General features: G+C 37.0%; 1 protein-coding gene across 3 annotated transcripts in view; it reads right to left on the bottom strand.

Annotated features, from left to right (window-relative positions):
- Positions 1-363: 363 nt before the first annotated feature.
- The window catches only part of slc4a3 (solute carrier family 4 member 3), an 87515-nt gene continuing 67503 nt past the window's right edge, over positions 364-20375 (bottom strand). For all 3 annotated transcript variants that reach the window (XM_088607396.1, XM_088607395.1, XM_088607397.1), the window contains 12 exons: positions 17538-17722; positions 15252-15474; positions 14310-14522; positions 12256-12404; positions 11267-11461; positions 10405-10617; positions 10036-10125; positions 7705-7871; positions 4877-5130; positions 4255-4424; positions 2647-2820; positions 364-1435 (listed from right to left, as the gene is read on the bottom strand). In XM_088607396.1, the coding sequence (XP_088463522.1) occupies positions 1358-1435; positions 2647-2820; positions 4255-4424; positions 4877-5130; positions 7705-7871; positions 10036-10125; positions 10405-10617; positions 11267-11461; positions 12256-12404; positions 14310-14522; positions 15252-15474; positions 17538-17722 (2111 nt within the window). In that variant the 3' untranslated portion in view covers positions 364-1357. The remainder of the gene's footprint in view (positions 1436-2646; positions 2821-4254; positions 4425-4876; positions 5131-7704; positions 7872-10035; positions 10126-10404; positions 10618-11266; positions 11462-12255; positions 12405-14309; positions 14523-15251; positions 15475-17537; positions 17723-20375) is intronic.

Raw genomic sequence — 20375 nt, 5'->3', positions numbered from 1 at the left:
ATTTATATATAAACCTATAGGTTCCAATTCTACAGGCATCACAGTTAAACTGTTTCAAAATGTAAAACATTGCTGATAATTAAATCTAATCTAAATATTTGTAAGAATTAAAATGCTGCTTGTAATTTTATCTCTGTTGTTCCACTAGTTGTCTTTTAGATATTGCGTGACTTTAGAACTGAACTGTTTACAGAGACAATAGCATTGTCTGTCACAACTAAAAATGAATAATGATAAATTACATTGAATGATTAATTAAATTGTAACAATTAAAACAGTGGTAATACTTCATTCAAGTGGTCACAAATTCAAAATTATAATACCAAATCAATCCTTTTTATCAAATTCTTTTATGTCTATATCGATACCAAACAGGTTTAATAGAAACGCAGATAGCAAAATCACTCAGAAAGAGATTTTACTAGAAAACTGCTTGTTTTGTAGATTTTGAATATTTTATATATGGAAAACGTAAATGTAACTGACTTTGAATGCAAAAATAAGCCTTCTGCTGAATGATAACCAATAACTGCAAGTGAACCACAGTCAAAGTGCTAAATTAAATCCTAAGAGTTACAGTTAGAGCACAACTAACTCAATCTCCTTATAATATATATTATAATATAATTGTACAAATATACAGAACTGGCTGTGTCTTAGTGATTACATTTCTAATTGGTAACAACATTATTATGGCCACTGAAATGGAATATTACCAGAACATTCTTAATAAGCTGGCAACACATACAGTACAAAATGAACTGTATACAGATAATAGCTTTGTTTTTTAAATGGGTCCTCACTACCTCATCAGTCCTAAGACATTTTCTGAGGACATACCAGCATGCTTGTATTATCTTCATTGCACGTTCCCAATACACGTATGGAGTTCCCCTGTATCTGACAATAGGAGATCAGACCATTTTTTTTATCTTCTTAAAAAAATAAGAAGCAGTCTGAGTTGTGCAGCTAAGGAATGTTCCGTGGTCAATCAGAGTTTCAGCAAAGTTTAAAGTGGTTGTGACTTCCTTGGAAAAAAATTTGAGCGAATAGAAGCATTCTCCTGTTTAGGTCCTATGCAAACAGGATTTCATGCTCTCTCTCACAGACATAAAAGCTACAGTATATAGACATACAACTGAAGTGTCCTTTGGAGAGTGTTCTTTTCTCTGTAATCTTCTTACACGCACATGATCTGCTTTGTTGGTTAACTACCCCATCCCCACCAGAACTATGCAAATATTCCTACCCAAATTCCAGCAAATCTTGTCTTCTGCTCTTGCTCCGGGTATCTTCTTAACTTGCCTGGTTTTACAGTGTTCAGGACACAAACTAAGCTTCTATGGTCCTCATCTGTCTATACAGGCATGTGCAGCTCATTGTACTCATCCTGCCCATCCTCATCAAAATTTGGAGATCCTTCATCAGAATCCAGCTGTAAAGGAAGTAGATTAAGTTACTTTAGGTTTGCCAGCATTATCTATAACCTGCTGTCATTTAATTTCCATCGGGTTTTTTTTGTACAAATGATCAGTATGCTAAGAGAGGAATGCTTGCCTTTTTCTGTCATGTTGTAGATTATGGTGACCTGCTTCTTTTTAGGTCTGCCACCTTTTTTGTTTTATACATAACTATGCCTTACTTTAATCCATGTTAAGTGGTTTCTAAACAGAAGGTCAACTTGATCACTTGTATGGGTTTATAGATGCACCATATTAATCTCAATATTAATTTCAAGTGTGCCTGTCCTATTTATAAAAGCAGTGACACCACAGTGATGTATAAGTACTTATCTGACAGGCAAAGAATAAGCCTGTCCAGAAAATATTCAAAGATGTATTAGTACTTGCCTGACATGCAAAGAGTAAGTGATCAGATGATACAAATTGGGCACTGCAGACAATAGACTAATCGAAGCCAATGAAAGGAAGAGGGCTAAGTATGAAGACCTTGTGGAGAAGTACCATTCAAGGAGTTGGAGGACAAGGTGCATGCCCATTGAAGTGGGCTGCAGGTGCTTTGCAGGGTAACCCCTGAATAGGGCCTACAGAATGCTGGGTGTCACAGGTGGTAAAAGGACAGAGGCTATCAGTGCTATAACTGAGGCTGTAGAAAAATGGCTGTGGATAAGGAGAAATTATCATTGGGTTCAGAGTAGTGTTATGTGGATACATCTGAACAAGCTTTGTTAGGTCACCTGGGAGATGACGTTTAATGACCTGGTGTCAGATGTTGAAACCAAATGACCTCAGGATAAATCACTGATACATGAGCACAAAAGACATTTCTTAACAAAATCACTTACTGTTATGTGACAGTGTGATAAAATGCCATTTCATCTTTATCTTTGGTCGTTGTCAATATCTCAAATGAAGTAAATATTAATACTGGCTTTTTGGGAGTCACAAAAGATATAATGGAAATGATTCATGTTGGTATCTTAAAAGTAAGTTTTGTTCTCATTTTTCAACATCAAATTTTTCAACTACTGTATCTTATCATGACCCTTGTACAGGTCTGATAGTAGCTCAGACAGACTCTGTGGGATATACTGTACAAATCAAAATAGCTTTGAGCATTGCAATAAAAATTGCAGTAGGATAATTTCTAAAGGGAAAAGAGTAAAGTACAAAGAACCAAACCCACAGCCTTAAGCTCTCTCTCTTCAAAGATTCTGCTGAGGACAAAGCGTCGGAGAGGTACGGTCAGTATGAGAATGAAGGGAAAGGCCAGAGAAGCCACTGTGGATTTCACCACCCACAGGGCAATGATGCACACCAGCTGGATGCAGGTGAACATGTTCATCCGCCATGTCTTCACCTAAAGGTCACAAAACACCAAACACCATTGAGCCAGGTTGATGAGCTTCAACATTACAATAACAGTGTTAGTAAACATTTCATTATGCTCCTTTACTGTGTTCACCAGAAACATTCTGCTATTTGAGGTCTTTGAATGCCACCCCTACACCCCCACAAAAAAGATGCAATTTGCACCACCTAGTGGATATTCCCAAGAATACAGTAGCTTATAACATGTTTGAACAATAAGAAGTGATTCCCCTGGCTTTTTAAAATGTGAACAAAGTAATTATTTTCAGTGGTATAGTATAACTAATTATAAATAGTAATATAAAAAGAAAAAGACGAAAACATCCTAAAAAAAACCTTAAATAAAAGGCTTATTATAGTGTACAACGTGCCTGCCTGAAATAAATAGTTACAGGGTACACCTGAGATTATTTGTACATTATAATATAATTGTAACATCAAATCCTTTTTTAATCATAGCATTCAAAATTTTTGATTGTCTAAATTTTTCAAACAAATTCAATGTCAAAATTATCTTTCTCTTGCATTTCATTATAATTATCTGTGCTTAATTTTGGCTGGAGTCCATCTCCTGTCCGCACTCTGGAAGCACAGCTCCGACACCTCATGTACATTTTATGTACAGATAAAATCATTTTAAAGATTTACTGTTTCATCTCATTGACCTCTCAATTAGACTTCCACTGAAATATGCTTATTTGTTCACTGTGCATAAATACCTCATAATAAAGTACATTACACCTTACTGTGCACGCTGCTAGTGTAGTTTGTATTCCAAATCTGAATGTTCAAACATTTAACAAATCCTTTCTCCAGAAAATGAGAAAATTTTTTTAGAAGATAACACGGTACTCATCTACTGCTACAGTAGGTGCGACTTAATAGTTTCAACCAAAAAGTGCCCTGATTGGTTAACACACCTATTTGTAGCTTTTTTTCAACCAATCAAGTTTAAATTGTAATTTTATAAAAATAATGAAAAAAGACAAAAACTTTATCCTTAAAATAAGGATAAGGATAAGGTTTTTTTTCTAATATAGTTACCCATGGGCTATACAGTAAATTATAGATTAGTGGGAGATCATAATGTCAGATTCTGAAATCCTACAGACCAGGAGATAGTTCCATCAGAATGGAGAATGTAGACTTAATAATTATGGTATTTAAAATAGCTAATTAAAAGTGTTTGTTTCAATAAGCTTGTTAGCATGTTAACGACAATGATGTATTAAAAATGCTTTAAAAGTGCATTACACTGTTAAGTATTACGAGGTTGTCCAAATTCAACACCTCTGTTGTCTCTTGTGCATATGTGTCCCCTATTACATTGAACTCCTGCACCTCACAATTTACAAACTAGGCGCTGGTAAATATACTAGTTATCCCCTCAAACCCAGGCACTTGCCCAAGGTGAAAGCTATACCTTGGTGACGTAGATGTGGTCAGGGTGATGCTTGGATGGCGTGACCATGAGCATTATGCGTTCATACAACTGGATCCCAGTGAGAGAGGTGATCCCCATGTAGAGGAAAATTCCAAACAAGACAGCCAAAGGAATCAGCCGAAGGACATCTCTCATGACTATAGAAAGGCCTAGATGAAATTCAACACATTAACTTAGCACACGGGCTTGATATATACTGTACTCTCTCTCTCGGTGAAAAGATAGCTGAGTTTAAAGCATTAAGCATTTATACAGCCTTCAAAATAAGCCATAGTTTTTAAAATCCTTTTTGGATATTGACATCCTGTTCACTTTAGTTCCAAATATAAATATTATCATTCCTCAATCTTGTTGCCTTCTTTTAGAAATTTAACAATGTGCATTTACTGATCAGTCTGTTAAACTTTTAATATGAAGTCTGTTGCATTTATTTTGAGGAAAAGCAGATTATTTTTCTTTAAATCTCAAGAGAAAAACTCCCATTGCCTGTTGGTACACAATTAAAAACCTGGAATCATTTACTGACGCAAAGATTCGATTAATGAGACCACAAATCAATTTGGAGTTGTAGACACAGAAACGCCATTGACAAGGGTCTTACCTACAAGTACAGAAACTACCATGCCAGTCACTCGCTGCTCTTTGACCTCCCGAATTCTGGGCTTCTCCCCAGGAGCAGTTGCTTTGCTCATCACGGTCAGTGCATTGACATGAGTGACAGAGCGGACAGTGGCAGCTGTCAGCCAGGGCAACCCGAAGAGGGGGCAGAGTGCACCCAGTGTCACAATCAGCAGAAGATCCAGATGGAATCCAGATCCCTTTACCAGACGGCGCTCCTTCTTACTCACGATCAGCCTAAACGGAGAACACAAACACACCTCCAAAGATTAAAAACATACACAAAAACCTGTGTCAACCAGGATTCATCCAGCTCCAGTGAACTGAACAGAAATCTCATAAACAGATTAATTTGAAATGACAAAAATCAGCATACAATGCAGCTGTAAGATACCTTCAATTTCAATGTTAAGCAATGAAGCTCTGTGAAAGAAAAGAAGGTGGAAAGGAAAGTCCCATGATATTGCCTGACTAAGTATACATACTAACAGCAAGCACCCCAGTGTTCAATGCTTTACATAACCTCCTCCTCCCAATCAGACCTCCTCCAGCAGGTCATTGGCTCATTCTATATAATAATAATAATAATAATAATAATAATAATAATAATAATAATTGCTTATATTTATATAGCGCTTTTCTGGACACTCCACTCAAAGCGCTTTACAGGTAATGGGGACTCCCCTCCACCACCACCAATGTGCAGCATCCACCTGGATGATGCGACGGCAGCCATAGTGCGCCAGTACGCTCACCACACATCAGCTATTAGTGGGGAGGAGATAATGTTGGGATAGAAGGGGGTTCATTCCCTTATCCAAAACAACATTAAATCTTTCTCTCAGATGCTTATTTACCAAATTACTTAATGCTATGGAGTATTATCAAATGTACAGTGCCTTGCGAAAGTATTCGGCCCCCTTGAACTTTTCAACCTTTTGCCACATTTCAGGCTTCAAACATAAAGATATAAATTTTTTATTTTATGTGAAGAATCACCAACAAGTGGGACACAATTGTGAAGTGGAACGAAATCTATTGGATTTTTGAAACTTTTTTAACTAATAAAAAAATGAAAAGTGGGGCGTGCAAAATTATTCGGCCCCTTTACTTTCAGTGCAGCAAACTCACTCCAGAAGTTCAGCGAGGATCTCTGAATGATCCAATGTTGTCCTAAATGACTGATGGTGATAAATAGAATCCACCTGTGTGTAATCAAGTCTCTGTATAAATGCACCTGCTCTGTGATAGTCTCAAGGTTCTGTTAAAAGCGCAGAGAGCATCATGAAGACCAAGGAACACACCAGGCAGGTCCGTAATACTGTTGTGGAGAAGTTTAAAGCCGGATTTGGATACAAAAAGATTTCCCAAGCTTCAAACATCCCAAGGAGCACTGTGCAAGCGATCATCTTGAAATGGAAGGAGTATCAGACCACTGCAAATCTACCAAGACCTGGCCGTCCCTCTAAACTTTCAGCTCAGACAAGGAGAAGACTGATCAGAGATGCAGCCAAGAGGCCCATGATCACTCTGGATGAACTGCAGAGAACTACAGCTGAGGTGGGAGAGTCTGTCCATAGGACAACAATCAGTCTTACACTGCACAAATCTGGCCTTTATGGAAGAGTGGCAAGAAGAAAGCCATTTCTCAAAGATATCCATAAAAAGTCTCGTCTAAAGTTTGCCACAAGCCACCTGGGAGACACCCCAAACATGTGGAAGAAGGTGCTCTGGTCAGATGAAACCAAAATCGAACTTTTTGGCCACAATGCAAAACGATATGTTTGGCGTAAAAGCAACACAGCTCATCACCCTCAACACACCATCCCCACTGTCAAACATGGTGGTGGCAGCATCATGGTTTGGGCCTGCTTTTCTTCAGCAGGGACAGGGAAGATGGTTAAAATTGAGGGGAAGATGGATGCAGCCAAATACAGGACCATTCTGGATGAAAACCTGTTGGAGTCTGCAAAAGACCTGAAACTGGGACGGAGATTTATCTTCCAACAAGACAATGATCCCAAACATACAGCAAAATCTACAAAGGAATGGTTCACAAATAAACGTATCCAGGTGTTTGAATGGCCAAGTCAAAGTCCAGACCTGAATCCAATCGAGAATCTGTGGAAAGAGCTGAAAACTGCTGTTCACAAACGCTCTCCATCTAACCTCACTGAGCTCGAGCTGTTTTGCAAGGAAGAATGGGCAAGAATTTCAGTCTCTCGATGTGCAAAACTGATAGAGACATACCCCAAGTGACTTGCAGCTGTAATCGCAGCAAAAGGTGGCTCTACAAAGTATTAACGCAAGGGGGCCGAATAATTTTGCACGCCCCACTTTTCATTTTTTTATTAGTTAAAAAAGTTTCAAAAATCCAATAGATTTCGTTCCACTTCACAATTGTGTCCCACTTGTTGGTGATTCTTCACATAAAATAAAAAATTTATATCTTTATGTTTGAAGCCTGAAATGTGGCAAAAGGTTGAAAAGTTCAAGGGGGCCGAATACTTTCGCAAGGCACTGTAAGTCTTTTTCATTTAAAGCAGGAAATTATTATTACTTTAAGCTATAAACAAGATAGCTAAACAAATAAAAAGTTTAGCGCATTTAAAAAAAACAACAAATGTGCTAAACTAGATCTGTGCTATTTTGTATTTATATGCCCCAGAGTGTCTTGATGTTTTCCTAAAGATATGGTGACAAGTCATTTGGAGCTTTGGTTAAGACAAATACACTAATAAGACTATACAGTACAATTTTACAATCAGTGAGGAGACACTCTTTGAAATTGGTTAGGTCTTACACACTCACGTTGTAATTTGTGTTTCCATGAAGATAAGAATGAACACTAATAGGGCTGGGATTGCAGCTGCAAACATCATCCAAATGGGAAAAGGTTGTTTGTCCCCAAAAGGATGAATGAACCACTGTCTTTTTTCTGGAGAGGTAACTGAGAAACCAGAGGGTACATTCAGCTTCTGTAACAAGAGAATTTTAAAAGCACATCAAACATATTCAATAAGTTTGAATTACATTTTGGCAAACTACAACAAGCTACTGTATTTAACCATGATGAATTTAATTCAAGAGATATTGTAGAATATGTCACTTGTGTGATCTAACAGTGGCTTTGTATATTTACCTTGTATTTCATCTTTTATATGCTGAACATCAAAAGAAACATCACTCTGTATATGAACAATTTTGGTTTGAGAAAAATAAAGTGGACAGGTTTTATATATTGGTTAATTGTTTTTGGAATAATTTTGATTCATTGATCATTCATGACTGACTTTGATACACAGAAATGATTTTAACTCGCATAAACATTAAATTGCTTTCTTAGTATGCAAGAGACAACCTCAGTTCACTTTACAGGTGATTTAAAATGTGATTTTTAACATGGAGAAAAACAGAAAGGAAAACAGAGAAGAAACATGTATACCCTACTTATCAAAATAACACATTCACACTATCAGTATATTAATGACAAAGCTAAAACTGAATTGAGATTACTCCCGACACGTGTCCATATGGCTTGGATAGTGTGTTTTATACAGCTAGTGATCTACAGTATACTGTGTTTCATCAGCAATGTTTGGACTGTTCTATTGCCTGTTCCAGAGTAACATGAGTTCCTCAGCTTTTTATCGTTTTCTTTGTATTTTGGTATCACTATAGCACAGACAATATTTATAATATTAAACATGTTCAATAACTATACAAAAGATGAAAGAATTTAATTGATACAATTAATATTAATCTAAAAAATGAATATCTTAGTGCCATTATGTTTAAACACAATACTCATGCTGTGCACAAATGGAAGTTGAAACGCTATTTCAGACAATATCACTTTCTTTTTTGCAAGAAGGACGACAGTGGCCATAGAGCTCACTGCACTTCTCAACCTCAAGTTCGACCTCTTTACCTACAACAACTAAAATGGGCACTTAACAGACGCAACAGACATACAATTCATAAAGACTTTTGAACTGCTCCTAATGATTAGCTTTAAGTCAAGAAACTGTCAGTTCACTGTGTTTACAGCCAACAAGTTCTAACCAGGGAAGATATTACAACCAAATGCAGTCATGGATGACAGACCATGATCTGGGATATCTTTAGTCATGATAGCTCATCATGAGGTACAACAAAGATGCATCATCATGCCCCATCACCATTACTATTTCTGCAATTCCAGTTTATGGAAATTTGATTGCACAGCACTACATTGATCAAGTCATGGACCTCCCTTGCCGCCCTTTTCATAGATTCAACCTGATGGGACAAAATTACAGCAAGGCATTTCTTATTAAGTTTCTAATGAGCTTTCTTCTGAGGCGAGAATGGAACAGTTGAGTTATGGTTATCCTACAGACCAGACTTGATCCCCATTGATGATTTGTATGATGTTGTAAGGCTTAGATACAAGTGAAAAAGCAGATGCTTGGTCATGAACTATGACAGAAGTTGGACAGAATCCCACAAGACAGCATCTGCAACCTGGTTCAAAGCATACATTGTAGATGTACAGCTTGTATCACTTCCAATAGCCATCACATACAGTATGCTACAATCCTGGGATTTTCACAGTAGACCCTCTGTTGATTAACCCAGTTGATGATAAATATACCAATTATGTTAAGTCTGTTCAATAAAATATCAGTGAACCATCAACAAAGAGATATCTCATTTTATGTGAGTTTATTATTGGTTAAAATGATATGTTTCTTTGATGTTCAGTTTACATAACACGCTAAGTGCAGAAATTTCCCATACATTTCATTATTTAAAACCTGGCAACTTTTTAACCTTAAGTTCTAAATAGATATTATATCTTCTCGTCCTCACTAGGTAAATAACTTCAAAAACATACCATTCCAGTAAGATTTTTTAATTTGTAAGTTTGAGCAAAGATTAAGAGCAAATGAATAGTTCTGACATTAAAAAGGTAAAAAGTGTTTTAAAGAAACAATTTTGAGGTATAATGGTGTATGAAAATGTAAATGGAACCATATATAGTTTCAGATTCTTAAAGATAACACTCCCCAAGTTTAGGGATGCTTGGGGTGTGTTAAAATATTTTCATTCTATTTTGAATTGTCTCATTTATTCATTTTGTTCTTCTTCCAATATTACCTGTGTGTAAGTGTCTGTGATGGAGTAGTCCACACACACCGTCAGAAGAATTGAAATCGGTATTCCAAAGTCTCCAATTATTCTTCTAGCCTTAAAAATACATTAAGGTTTAGTTATGCCACAAAATAATATTATTGCAACAATAAAAGGCAAAATTCAGTACCTGAAATAGTGAAAAAGATATGGGAAAAACGTATACACATTTCGTTGATAGATCGCAGTACAAAAAGTGAACTGTACTGATTTGAACATGAACACCAAAACAGCACTGTAAACCCAGTACACATTCAATCCCATTGGAAAGCATTGGACACAGTATCTGACTAACACATTTCTCTTTTAGGCACTGCAAAAGAAATTATTTCATACCTTTCCTCCCAGGAACCTGCTGTTTCTGAACTTCCTGAGGAAAAAGGCAATGAAGAATGTACCCAGCATGAGTATCAAGGACAGCAGGGCTGTGTTTGGCTGCATGACAACTGGGGACTCTGTGGTCCCTGCCACTTGAGACAGGTCGATGGACCCTAGGGCAGGCTGAGAGTTTGGAGGGTAGGTCTTCAACAAGGGATGCTCGCTGAACACCTGAAATCAAAACCCTTTAACAGTACATTCAACATACTGGGTCGATTACAGTAGCTTCTCCTTACATTCAGACAAATAACACTCTAAAGACATCACACAAAAAGTGTTAGCTTTAGTAATTAATAATTAGGACAGATGCAGCCTAATGTGTACAGTAAATAAAGTACTTCTGGAGTCACCAATAAGCTGGAATCTAAATTAAACTGCCCTTGGAGTTAACTAAAGTAGTTTCAATTTCTAAATATTCCAAATAAATACATATTCAATTTCTTAAGATCAAATTTCAAAATAATTTCTAAACATTTGCAATGGGAATGCACAGCGTTCAGCAAATTGATTAGGATTTACGCAAATTTTACTAGAATGTTTAGAAATACATGAAAATTTCACCCCTCGGTAATTTTAAAATAATGTTCACCCAAAAACATTTACATAAAATCCTATAAATGACAAGGTTCCCGCTGAAGAATGGATTAGACACTGTGGTTATTCTTCATCTCTCTAGCTTTATTATGAAAGGTACAATTTAATTTCTTAAATGTTCAGCTGAAATGAAGTGAATACCAGATGGAATGACTGCAGAAACTAATAGTCTACTGAGGTTTACAGGAGAAAATTGTATAAACATCCATTGTTCCAGAAGATTTACCTTAAAAAGCTTGTAGAAAGTCTCATAAATGAAAATTAGGGAGATGAGGAAGGCAAAGATCTCCTGAGTGAAAGGGGAGATGTACCGCACCAGGAAACTGCCCTCTGCTGCCACAATGACAAACACAATGAAGACCAACCAGAAGCCGATCCACACCCGGCCCGTCAAGTACTCAAAATTCTGGGCCTGACAGAACTGGGACACAGAGGAGCAGGAGCCAGAGTAAGGGTAGAGAGTCATCACAGTGTATTTGTACATAAGGCTGTATTTTACCAGGTTTTTATAGCAGTACACGATATTGTATGTTGATTTTTAGTCTACATCCGCCGAGAGTTCACCGCCACTGCCTAAAGGATTTGGGCTACAAATGTAGCTATGGTTCCCCTTTTTCATTTTTTGCATTTTTTTGCTTAATTTCTGAATCAGATTGTATTAACTTTTAATTCTCATGGGATGTCAATACAATAAGAAGAAAAACAAAAACTTGAAAAAAAGTAAAACCCAAATGATTTGCCAGCTGTACTTTATAACTTTACTCACAAAACAAATCTTCCACTTTGACACAGATCAGACCTGTAATTTAATTTCTAAACGAATTCCATTTTTATCAGTTGAGGTCTTTAATAATCTGGGCACTGATAGAGCACTTTACCAAGAAAAAGACATGCAGTATCCATATGCACAGAAAAGTATTTTAGCTCCAGTTTAATATAAAAAACATTCACAGTTATACCCCTTAAGTCTTTTAGTTTGAGACAAATACAATTTCTTTACCCAGTTTTTTAACCTTCATTTTTTTTGCTACTGAAAGAAAATATTTAATCAATCATAGAGAACTGATTGTCTACATAATTGGTAAATACAGGAGATGATATTATAAGAATTAACAAAAAATAAGAAACAGAAGTACTGAAGTAATTCATAACATCTTTCTTAAAGTTCAGATTGTGCGTCAGTGTAATACAGATAAAAATCTAGCTCTGCCTTACCTTATAGAAAGCCTCCTCAAATACCAAAAGTGGTCCTGAGAAGCCAATAATAAGAAGAGGCTGTCCAGCCAAAAGCGAGAACACGACACCAAGAGCAGAGGTGGAGATAATCAGTTCAGAAACTCCCATCAATCCATCAGTTTTCTCTCCTAGGCAACATAAAAAAACACGGGGTAAACCTACAACCAACAGTGTTGAAGATTATTATTGAAGCACTGCACTGAAACAGACACAGTCACTGCAAGAATTCAGAAAGTGCTAGCATCAGAGACCATACTTCCCAATATATTAATTTGATCAAAGACAGCCAATGTATTCAGGGTTTCATATAATAAAGCAAAATGGTTGTCTAATTTTTAATACTCTTATGTTTTAGGTATGATGACGGTGTTCACAGTTTTCTAACATTGCTGACCAATGTAACCTCAATGATCTTGGGAGTACTCTTGCATTTGACTACAATGTGAAGATCAATACAGGGAACAAGCTGGGATTTCAAAGGCACGTCTTTGCATGAAAGCAATGGGAAAAAAATGGCCACTACAAGACCTGTGCATGTCCTTCAAACTTCTCCTCCAAATTCTGAATAAAAAGTTCAGCCATTGAGCCACCTTTGGGGTCACCGGAATTGTACCTAGTGGTACAAAGCTGTCTTGCAAAAGAAGTTATGTCTATTTCCTCATAGAGCTGATATAGTTGATGTGAAGCAGAGGTAGTAAGTAGCCATGCCCAGAAATGATGTCAGTTGGCACAGTGACTGAAGTGCAGGATAGGCCTGCATGGCATCAACGTGGGAGAGAATAGGGGCATAGAAATTATGCTGTAGTTTGGTTTGGTATGACCTTTCAATTTGCATAATTAATTGGTCAGTGGAAAGAGATTTAAAAAAAATATAGCCATTATTAACAAAATGTGAAAATCTATCCACTTCACCACAAATCTGTAATACTTGAGTTACATGTGTGAATGGTTTGAGAAGGTAAGATTTTCATGTGTCCATTTTGTGATTACAAATCCTGTTTTGACATAAAATTGACCAGCCAAAAAAGTGACTAATCAGTATCACCTGCACTTCAGCATTTTCGTATTAACACCAACTCAAGATTGCAATGGCAGTTTTTTTTAATGTCCAAGTCACAGTACAGTAGTTCTCGTTTTACAAGTAGGTTGAGGTCTAAAAAGGTCTCATATGACTAAAATATATAAATTAAAAACTAATTATCCAAATAGGAAAAATTGAGGGTTAGACTGTTGTTAGTGATAGAGGTTGCATAGTTGCAGACACACAAACACAAAGGCTGACGAGCACACACTCTCACCTAGGAGCAATTTTCCCAGAAGCCAATTAACCTACTAGTATGTTTTTGGACTGTGGGAGGAAACCCGAGCACCCCAAGGAAACCCTTGGGAGCAAGGGGAGAACATACAGTACAAACTTCACACAGACAGCACCTTAGGTACTGATGTGAACTCAGGGCCCCAGCTTTGCAAGACAGCAATGCAAACTACTGCGCCACCATGCTGCTTGGGAGTTGTGTTAATCTGGCTCATTGTGACATTTGTATCTTGCTATTTTGTACATAAACTAGACGTAAACTGTGGTTTGTTTACATTCCTAATGCAAATTTGTTCCTCATTATACAATACTTTCATTGTGTAACACACAGGGTAAAATGTTGATTTAAGATTACTGAATTTTGCTCACTCCCTCCTATTCCTCTCATTAGACTACTTCTTTTTAATTACATTATGATACTTACAGTATTTATTTTTTTAGCTTCTAGTAATGTTCTCTTTTACTTTTGTAATGATGGGGAGTAATGTGAGATTTTGCCAGGCACATAGGTTCTTGAGTGAAATCTCAGCAAAAAGACTCAAACATGACTTTGCCTCCAGTTTACATGGTATTTTTGTGAGAAAGTGTTTGACCCTGTCGTTTAGCCACACAGTCTAAATGCAGCCCGAATCCTTTAGCAGGAGGAGAGTGAGTGCTATATGTAAGTCCATATTGTGGAGGAGATTTTCAAGTGCACTTAAACTTGAGAATGACTCACCAAGCAGCCCTCCAAAAGTTATGGTTGGAGACAGGGCAGCAAAGTAGATGAAAACAATAGCAGCCAAACACTGCGTGTGCATGGCATCTCGGATGTCACTCAGATAGCGGGGATATCGCCTGCGGATGTCATGGACCAGCCCCCCAAATGGGATGCCAGAGCGCTTCAGAGGGTCATCGTCAATCTCTTCCGGTCGCTCTTCCACACTCACCTCTGAAATACAAAAACACTCTTTCATACTTTAGACTCTCCCTAAAAGTCCTGACACACACCCCAGTACATTTCCTTAAGTTAAGCCACTCAGCCTCAGAAAAACTATCATTTCCTGACTCCTCCAATTTCCAGTCGCGTACTTTTTAAAATGAAGTTCACATTTAGAGAAAATATCCCCATTTCCCACACAGCATTAATTCATTCAATTTCAACAAATAACTTGGACACACCTGAATTTCTCCCCATATTATCCATATTAGATTGAAAAAAACAAAGTAATGAAAGTGCTTTTGGAAGGGGAATTAATGAACGGAAATGTAAGGTGTAGCTAGATGATGCAGTTATGGGAAAGGAAAATGTGTAGAATTTATTTAATAAATCATGAACCTGTACAGTGTCTTTAACCACATTGTACTAGTTGCTTTCAAAAATAGGAAAAACAAACATAAAATTTCAGTGTCCTCCTACCAAAATCCCCCTCCACACCTGAGTTTCCCATCATTGTTCCTAGTTAAAATAAAATTAGACAGGTATGATAGAAGTATTGTGCAATTTGATGTGTCCAGTATTTGTGAGAATGGAAGTTAGCCTTGATTTGTGTCCAAACCTTTTTCATGCCCACAAAAGTCTCTTTTGGCTGCTTAGAGAAATCTTAAAAGATGCATAGAATCAGAAAAAAAATGTTTCCAACATATCTGAAGCACATGGTGAGTTGCTACAGTAGCTTACCTTTCGTCTCGGGGACAATCCCAGCCCCCATGTTCATAGACTTCTTCCTTTCTCTCTCCTTCCTCTTTCTCAGCATTTCTTTCTGGAAGGATGCCACAGACTTGAGCAGGTCTTTCCCCTCCACCTCAGATGGAGGAATCACTATGCTACAATCCAAGAATTCATTGATGCCATTTAAAAGATCCTGGCGGTCATCTGCACAGTAAGCAGCCTCATGAAAATGCTGTGAAAGGAAATAGGCAGGAGGTCAAAGACTGAAGGAGACCATTTACAAAGACGAGGTTTTTCCCCCCAGTAGTGTTTTTTAAAATTCAAAACAAATATTTCACAAAACCACAATTTGCAAAAATTGGTGAGAAAAATGTACCAAGACAAAGGTTATTAACTAGATATTATTATTCCGATTTTTGAATATTCAATTAAATACACTTAAAGCTTTTATTACTAATATATATCCATTGTAATTACTGTGTCTACTTATTAGACATACAGTGCCTTGCGAAAGTATTCGGCCCCCTTGAACTTTTCAACCTTTTGCCACATTTCAGGCTTCAAACATAAAGATATAAATTTTTTATTTTATGTGAAGAATCACCAACAAGTGGGACACAATTGTGAAGTGGAACGAAATCTATTGGATTTTTGAAACTTTTTTAACTAATAAAAAAATGAAAAGTGGGGCGTGCAAAATTATTCGGCCCCTTTACTTTCAGTGCAGCAAACTCACTCCAGAAGTTCAGCGAGGATCTCTGAATGATCCAATGTTGTCCTAAATGACTGATGGTGATAAATAGAATCCACCTGTGTGTAATCAAGTCTCTGTATAAATGCACCTGCTCTGTGATAGTCTCAAGGTTCTGTTGAAAGCGCAGAGAGCATCATGAAGACCAAGGAACACACCAGGCAGGTCCGTAATACTGTTGTGGAGAAGTTTAAAGCCGGATTTGGATACAAAAAGATTTCCCAAGCTTCAAACATCCCAAGGAGCACTGTGCAAGCGATCATCTTGAAATGGAAGGAGTATCAGACCACTGCAAATCTACCAAGACCTGGCCGTCCCTCTAAACTTTCAGCTCAGACAAGGAGAAGACTGATCAGAGATGCAGCCAAGAGGCCCATGATCACTCTGGATGAACTGCAGAGAACTACAGCTGAGGTGGGAGAGTCTGTCCATAGGACAACAATCAGTCTTACACTGCACAAATCTGGCCTTTATGGAAGAGTGGCAAGAAGAAAGCCATTTCTCAAAGATATCCATAAAAAGTCTCGTCTAAAGTTTGCCACAAGCCACCTGGGAGACACCCCAAACATGTGGAAGAAGGTGCTCTGGTCAGATGAAACCAAAATCGAACTTTTTGGCCACAATGCAAAACGATGTTTGCGCGTAAAAGCAACACAGCTCATCACCCTCAACACACCATCCCCACTGTCAAACATGGTGGTGGCAGCATCATGGTTTGGGCCTGCTTTTCTTCAGCAGGGACAGGGAAGATGGTTAAAATTGAGGGGAAGATGGATGCAGCCAAATACAGGACCATTCTGGATGAAAACCTGTTGGAGTCTGCAAAAGACCTGAAACTGGGACGGAGATTTATCTTCCAACAAGACAATGATCCCAAACATACAGCAAAATCTACAAAGGAATGGTTCACAAATAAACGTATCCAGGTGTTTGAATGGCCAAGTCAAAGTCCAGACCTGAATCCAATCGAGAATCTGTGGAAAGAGCTGAAAACTGCTGTTCACAAACGCTCTCCATCCAACCTCACTGAGCTCGAGCTGTTTTGCAAGGAAGAATGGGCAAGAATTTCAGTCTCTCGATGTGCAAAACTGATAGAGACATACCCCAAGCGACTTGCAGCTGTAATCGCAGCAAAAGGTGGCTCTACAAAGTATTAACGCAAGGGGGCCGAATAATTTTGCACGCCCCACTTTTCATTTTTTTATTAGTTAAAAAAGTTTCAAAAATCCAATAGATTTCGTTCCACTTCACAATTGTGTCCCACTTGTTGGTGATTCTTCACATAAAATAAAAAATTTATATCTTTATGTTTGAAGCCTGAAATGTGGCAAAAGGTTGAAAAGTTCAAGGGGGCCGAATACTTTCGCAAGGCACTGTACATGTTCTAGACACTTAATGTCATAAACTTATGGATTACAACAAAGGAAAACTAGTTTTCTGTTTTAGCTTTTTTGACGGTACATCTAAGATGAGGTAAGAATCTTGAATTTGGCAAAAATCTTTTTACTTTTATTTTTTAAAGGAAGAAGGGAAAAGAAGAGTACCTTGTCTGACATAAGAGTAGAGATGGAGCGCCCAATTTCATGGTAGTCTATGTTAGATTGACTTGGTCCCAGCAGCACGAAGATAAAACGGACAGGAACAGGTACCTCCAGGACAGACTCAAGAAAAACTGCCTCATTCAGCCGCACAAATGCCATAGCTGGTTGCTCTAAAAACTCAACACAACCTGCAACAAAATTTAATACAAGCTTCAGTCTCACCTAAGGCTGCCTATCTTAAATCAATCTCTAAATGAGGGCTATACAGTGTTACTTGCTGATGAACATACTGTAAGTATACGGTAACAACCATGACCCCCCTAGCAGCAGGAGATGGGACTATAGCCTGAGGCTCCTCCTAAACTCCTAAGCTGATTAACATACTGTAAGTATACGGTAACAACCATGACCCCCCTAGCAGCAGGAGATGGGACTATAGCCTGAGGCTCCTCCTAAACTGTGGAGTTAATTACCAGAAAAGCATGAGGGAGCCTAATATGTAATATGTCCTTGATTCATGTTCAGTTCTGCTCCTGCTGCATTTTCTGTGAAGGATGTTAATGCTCCTTCTGTGCAGTTTTTTTAGACACTGTGTGAAGTGTGTATTTGAAGGTAAGCCCTCTCGCTAGGTCACTTTGGGTCCTATGAAGTGTGGAAGGACACAGTCTGAGAGGGGACTATAGGCAGCCTGGTAGCTTAATGTTCATGATATCATGATGTTATCATTAAATTCTTATTCAGTCTTTGCAGCCTGATCACATGAAAACGTCATGTGAGCTTCCACAATACAATTTAACATTTAGGAAGCTCAAGAGTATTCTAAGTTTCAGTGAGTTAATTTAAGGTATGAAAATGTGTTTTTTTTTGTGTTTAGGTTTCACTTGATTTTTCAGTGAATACCCTTAGGTATATATTCCTAAATGGTAAATGTAAAAATGATTTAAAAAGAATCAAGATACAAATGTAATTCTAAAATTAAATTCACAAAGTTCTTAATCAAAATTTAGTCACAGACTGTAAAGAATATGATTTGTACTTGGATATAAAAGGTTTTGTGTTATTAGTCTGTGTAAAAATGAATTACGTTTAATGGAGGAAGTAATTGGATTACACATACAGTATGTACATAATAATTTATTACTGTTTAGTATTACGAGTAATGTAATTAAAACAAGCTGCATTGTGGTGGAGCATACAAATAAACTACAATGAATATACATGGTATTCAGGCAGGTAAAGATTTTAGAAACAGATTTTTCATATTATTATAAAATCAACAAGGGTAATTAGGGAATGTGATTAGCTAGTTTAATGGTAGTTGGACACATTTTATATTTTAGTTTATGTAATTTAGTCTTAAGTATCTGAAATAACATTTTCTGAAATTAATGTTTTTCAAGTCAACTTTAAAAAAATAAAACAAGTATTATACAGTAGCTTGCAATATTACATATGCAATACTGTACATATTCTAGCTAATGCATTAGTGATCAACTGTCTTTCAGACACATGGGTCAATGCCTATTTCCAACTGTAATATTGCTGCAGCTTTTAATCTTTATTTAATTTGCACCTGAATGCTTTAGAAAAGAGTTAATAGATTATGGACAAACTAATATTGTGTGTACATTACAGTAGGTTTAGATTAAAATTTACATTTAAGTATCTGGATCTAATATTGAATGAACTGTAAACAATTTTCAGCCTGGAAAAAGAAAAACAAAGATAAATAGATACCAAAGAACAACTGTTCTGCCAGGATTACAAGACTAACAGGAACCAAGTCCTGAAAGACTGGCAGAAAAGGAGAACTAACAGAAAGAAAGAGGATAAGAAATCTGACCATTAACCATCTATAAGAAGGGACCATTGTCAATGCAGACAAAGGAATTGGGCCTAGACAACAATACAATAATCTTCAGCATTCATCTTATAAAATAAAGAAATAATGATAATTAACAACTTGCTTGTGTTTTAACTTAAACTTACGGAATATTCCCATTGTGCAAACAGTGTAACTATTTAACTAAGTTTAAATAGTATTCAAATAAAAAGAACTCTACTTCTTGCACTGTTGTGACCTCTCTTTTTCGATTCAAGTACAGTACACATGGACAATTTTGATTAAACTAGATGTGGACAGTTAGAAATTATTTTAATATTTATTAATTGAATTCCTAAAGGAAAGCCTAAACCTTGCAAAGGAAATAGCATTCCGTTCCCATCCTGGAAAATTTATTGTTTTGGTATTTTTTAATATTTTTTTAACACATTTATAATTGTAAACTTTGCAAAGACCAATAATATGATTATGGGTAAGGAAAACTTTACTGTCTCTAAAGATGTCATGAGACATTGTACATGCAAGAGTGAGACAGGAGTGCCACTGAGACATAAGACCCACTTCTCTGGAACCTGCAGAAAGTTATTCGGCATTTGTATGTAGTATAGGTAACCACCAGGTGGAGCTGTAAAGCTGGGATTTGGTTTTTGCAAAAAAAAAAGTGAGGTGAACATAAATGTGTACCTCCTTTTCCTTTTGAACCCATATAAGCACTTTTACAGTAAGTGATACAATAAAAAGTTATTGTATTCAAGCCCACAGAAAAGCAACCAGATGTATTCTAGGGGTTAAGGAAATGCCCTACAGTGACAGGCTGAAGAACTTAACAAATTTTAGTCATGAACAGAGATCATTTCAGTGGGACCTCATACAAGTACTGAAAATCCTCAAAGGGTTTATAGTCTACACACTATAAGGAATTCTTCAGACTGAACAGTGCAACATAAACCAGAAGGGACTAGTGGAAACTATGTGAAAGTGTATTTAAAAATGTGAAC

Source organism: Lepisosteus platostomus, chromosome 14, assembly GCF_059453375.1.
Source record: "Lepisosteus platostomus isolate fLepPlt1 chromosome 14, fLepPlt1.hap1, whole genome shotgun sequence".
NCBI classification, from domain to species: Eukaryota; Metazoa; Chordata; class Actinopteri; order Semionotiformes; family Lepisosteidae; genus Lepisosteus; species Lepisosteus platostomus.
The sequence above is the reverse complement of the archived record's forward strand: the minus strand, read 5'-3'. Positions and strand labels throughout refer to the sequence as shown.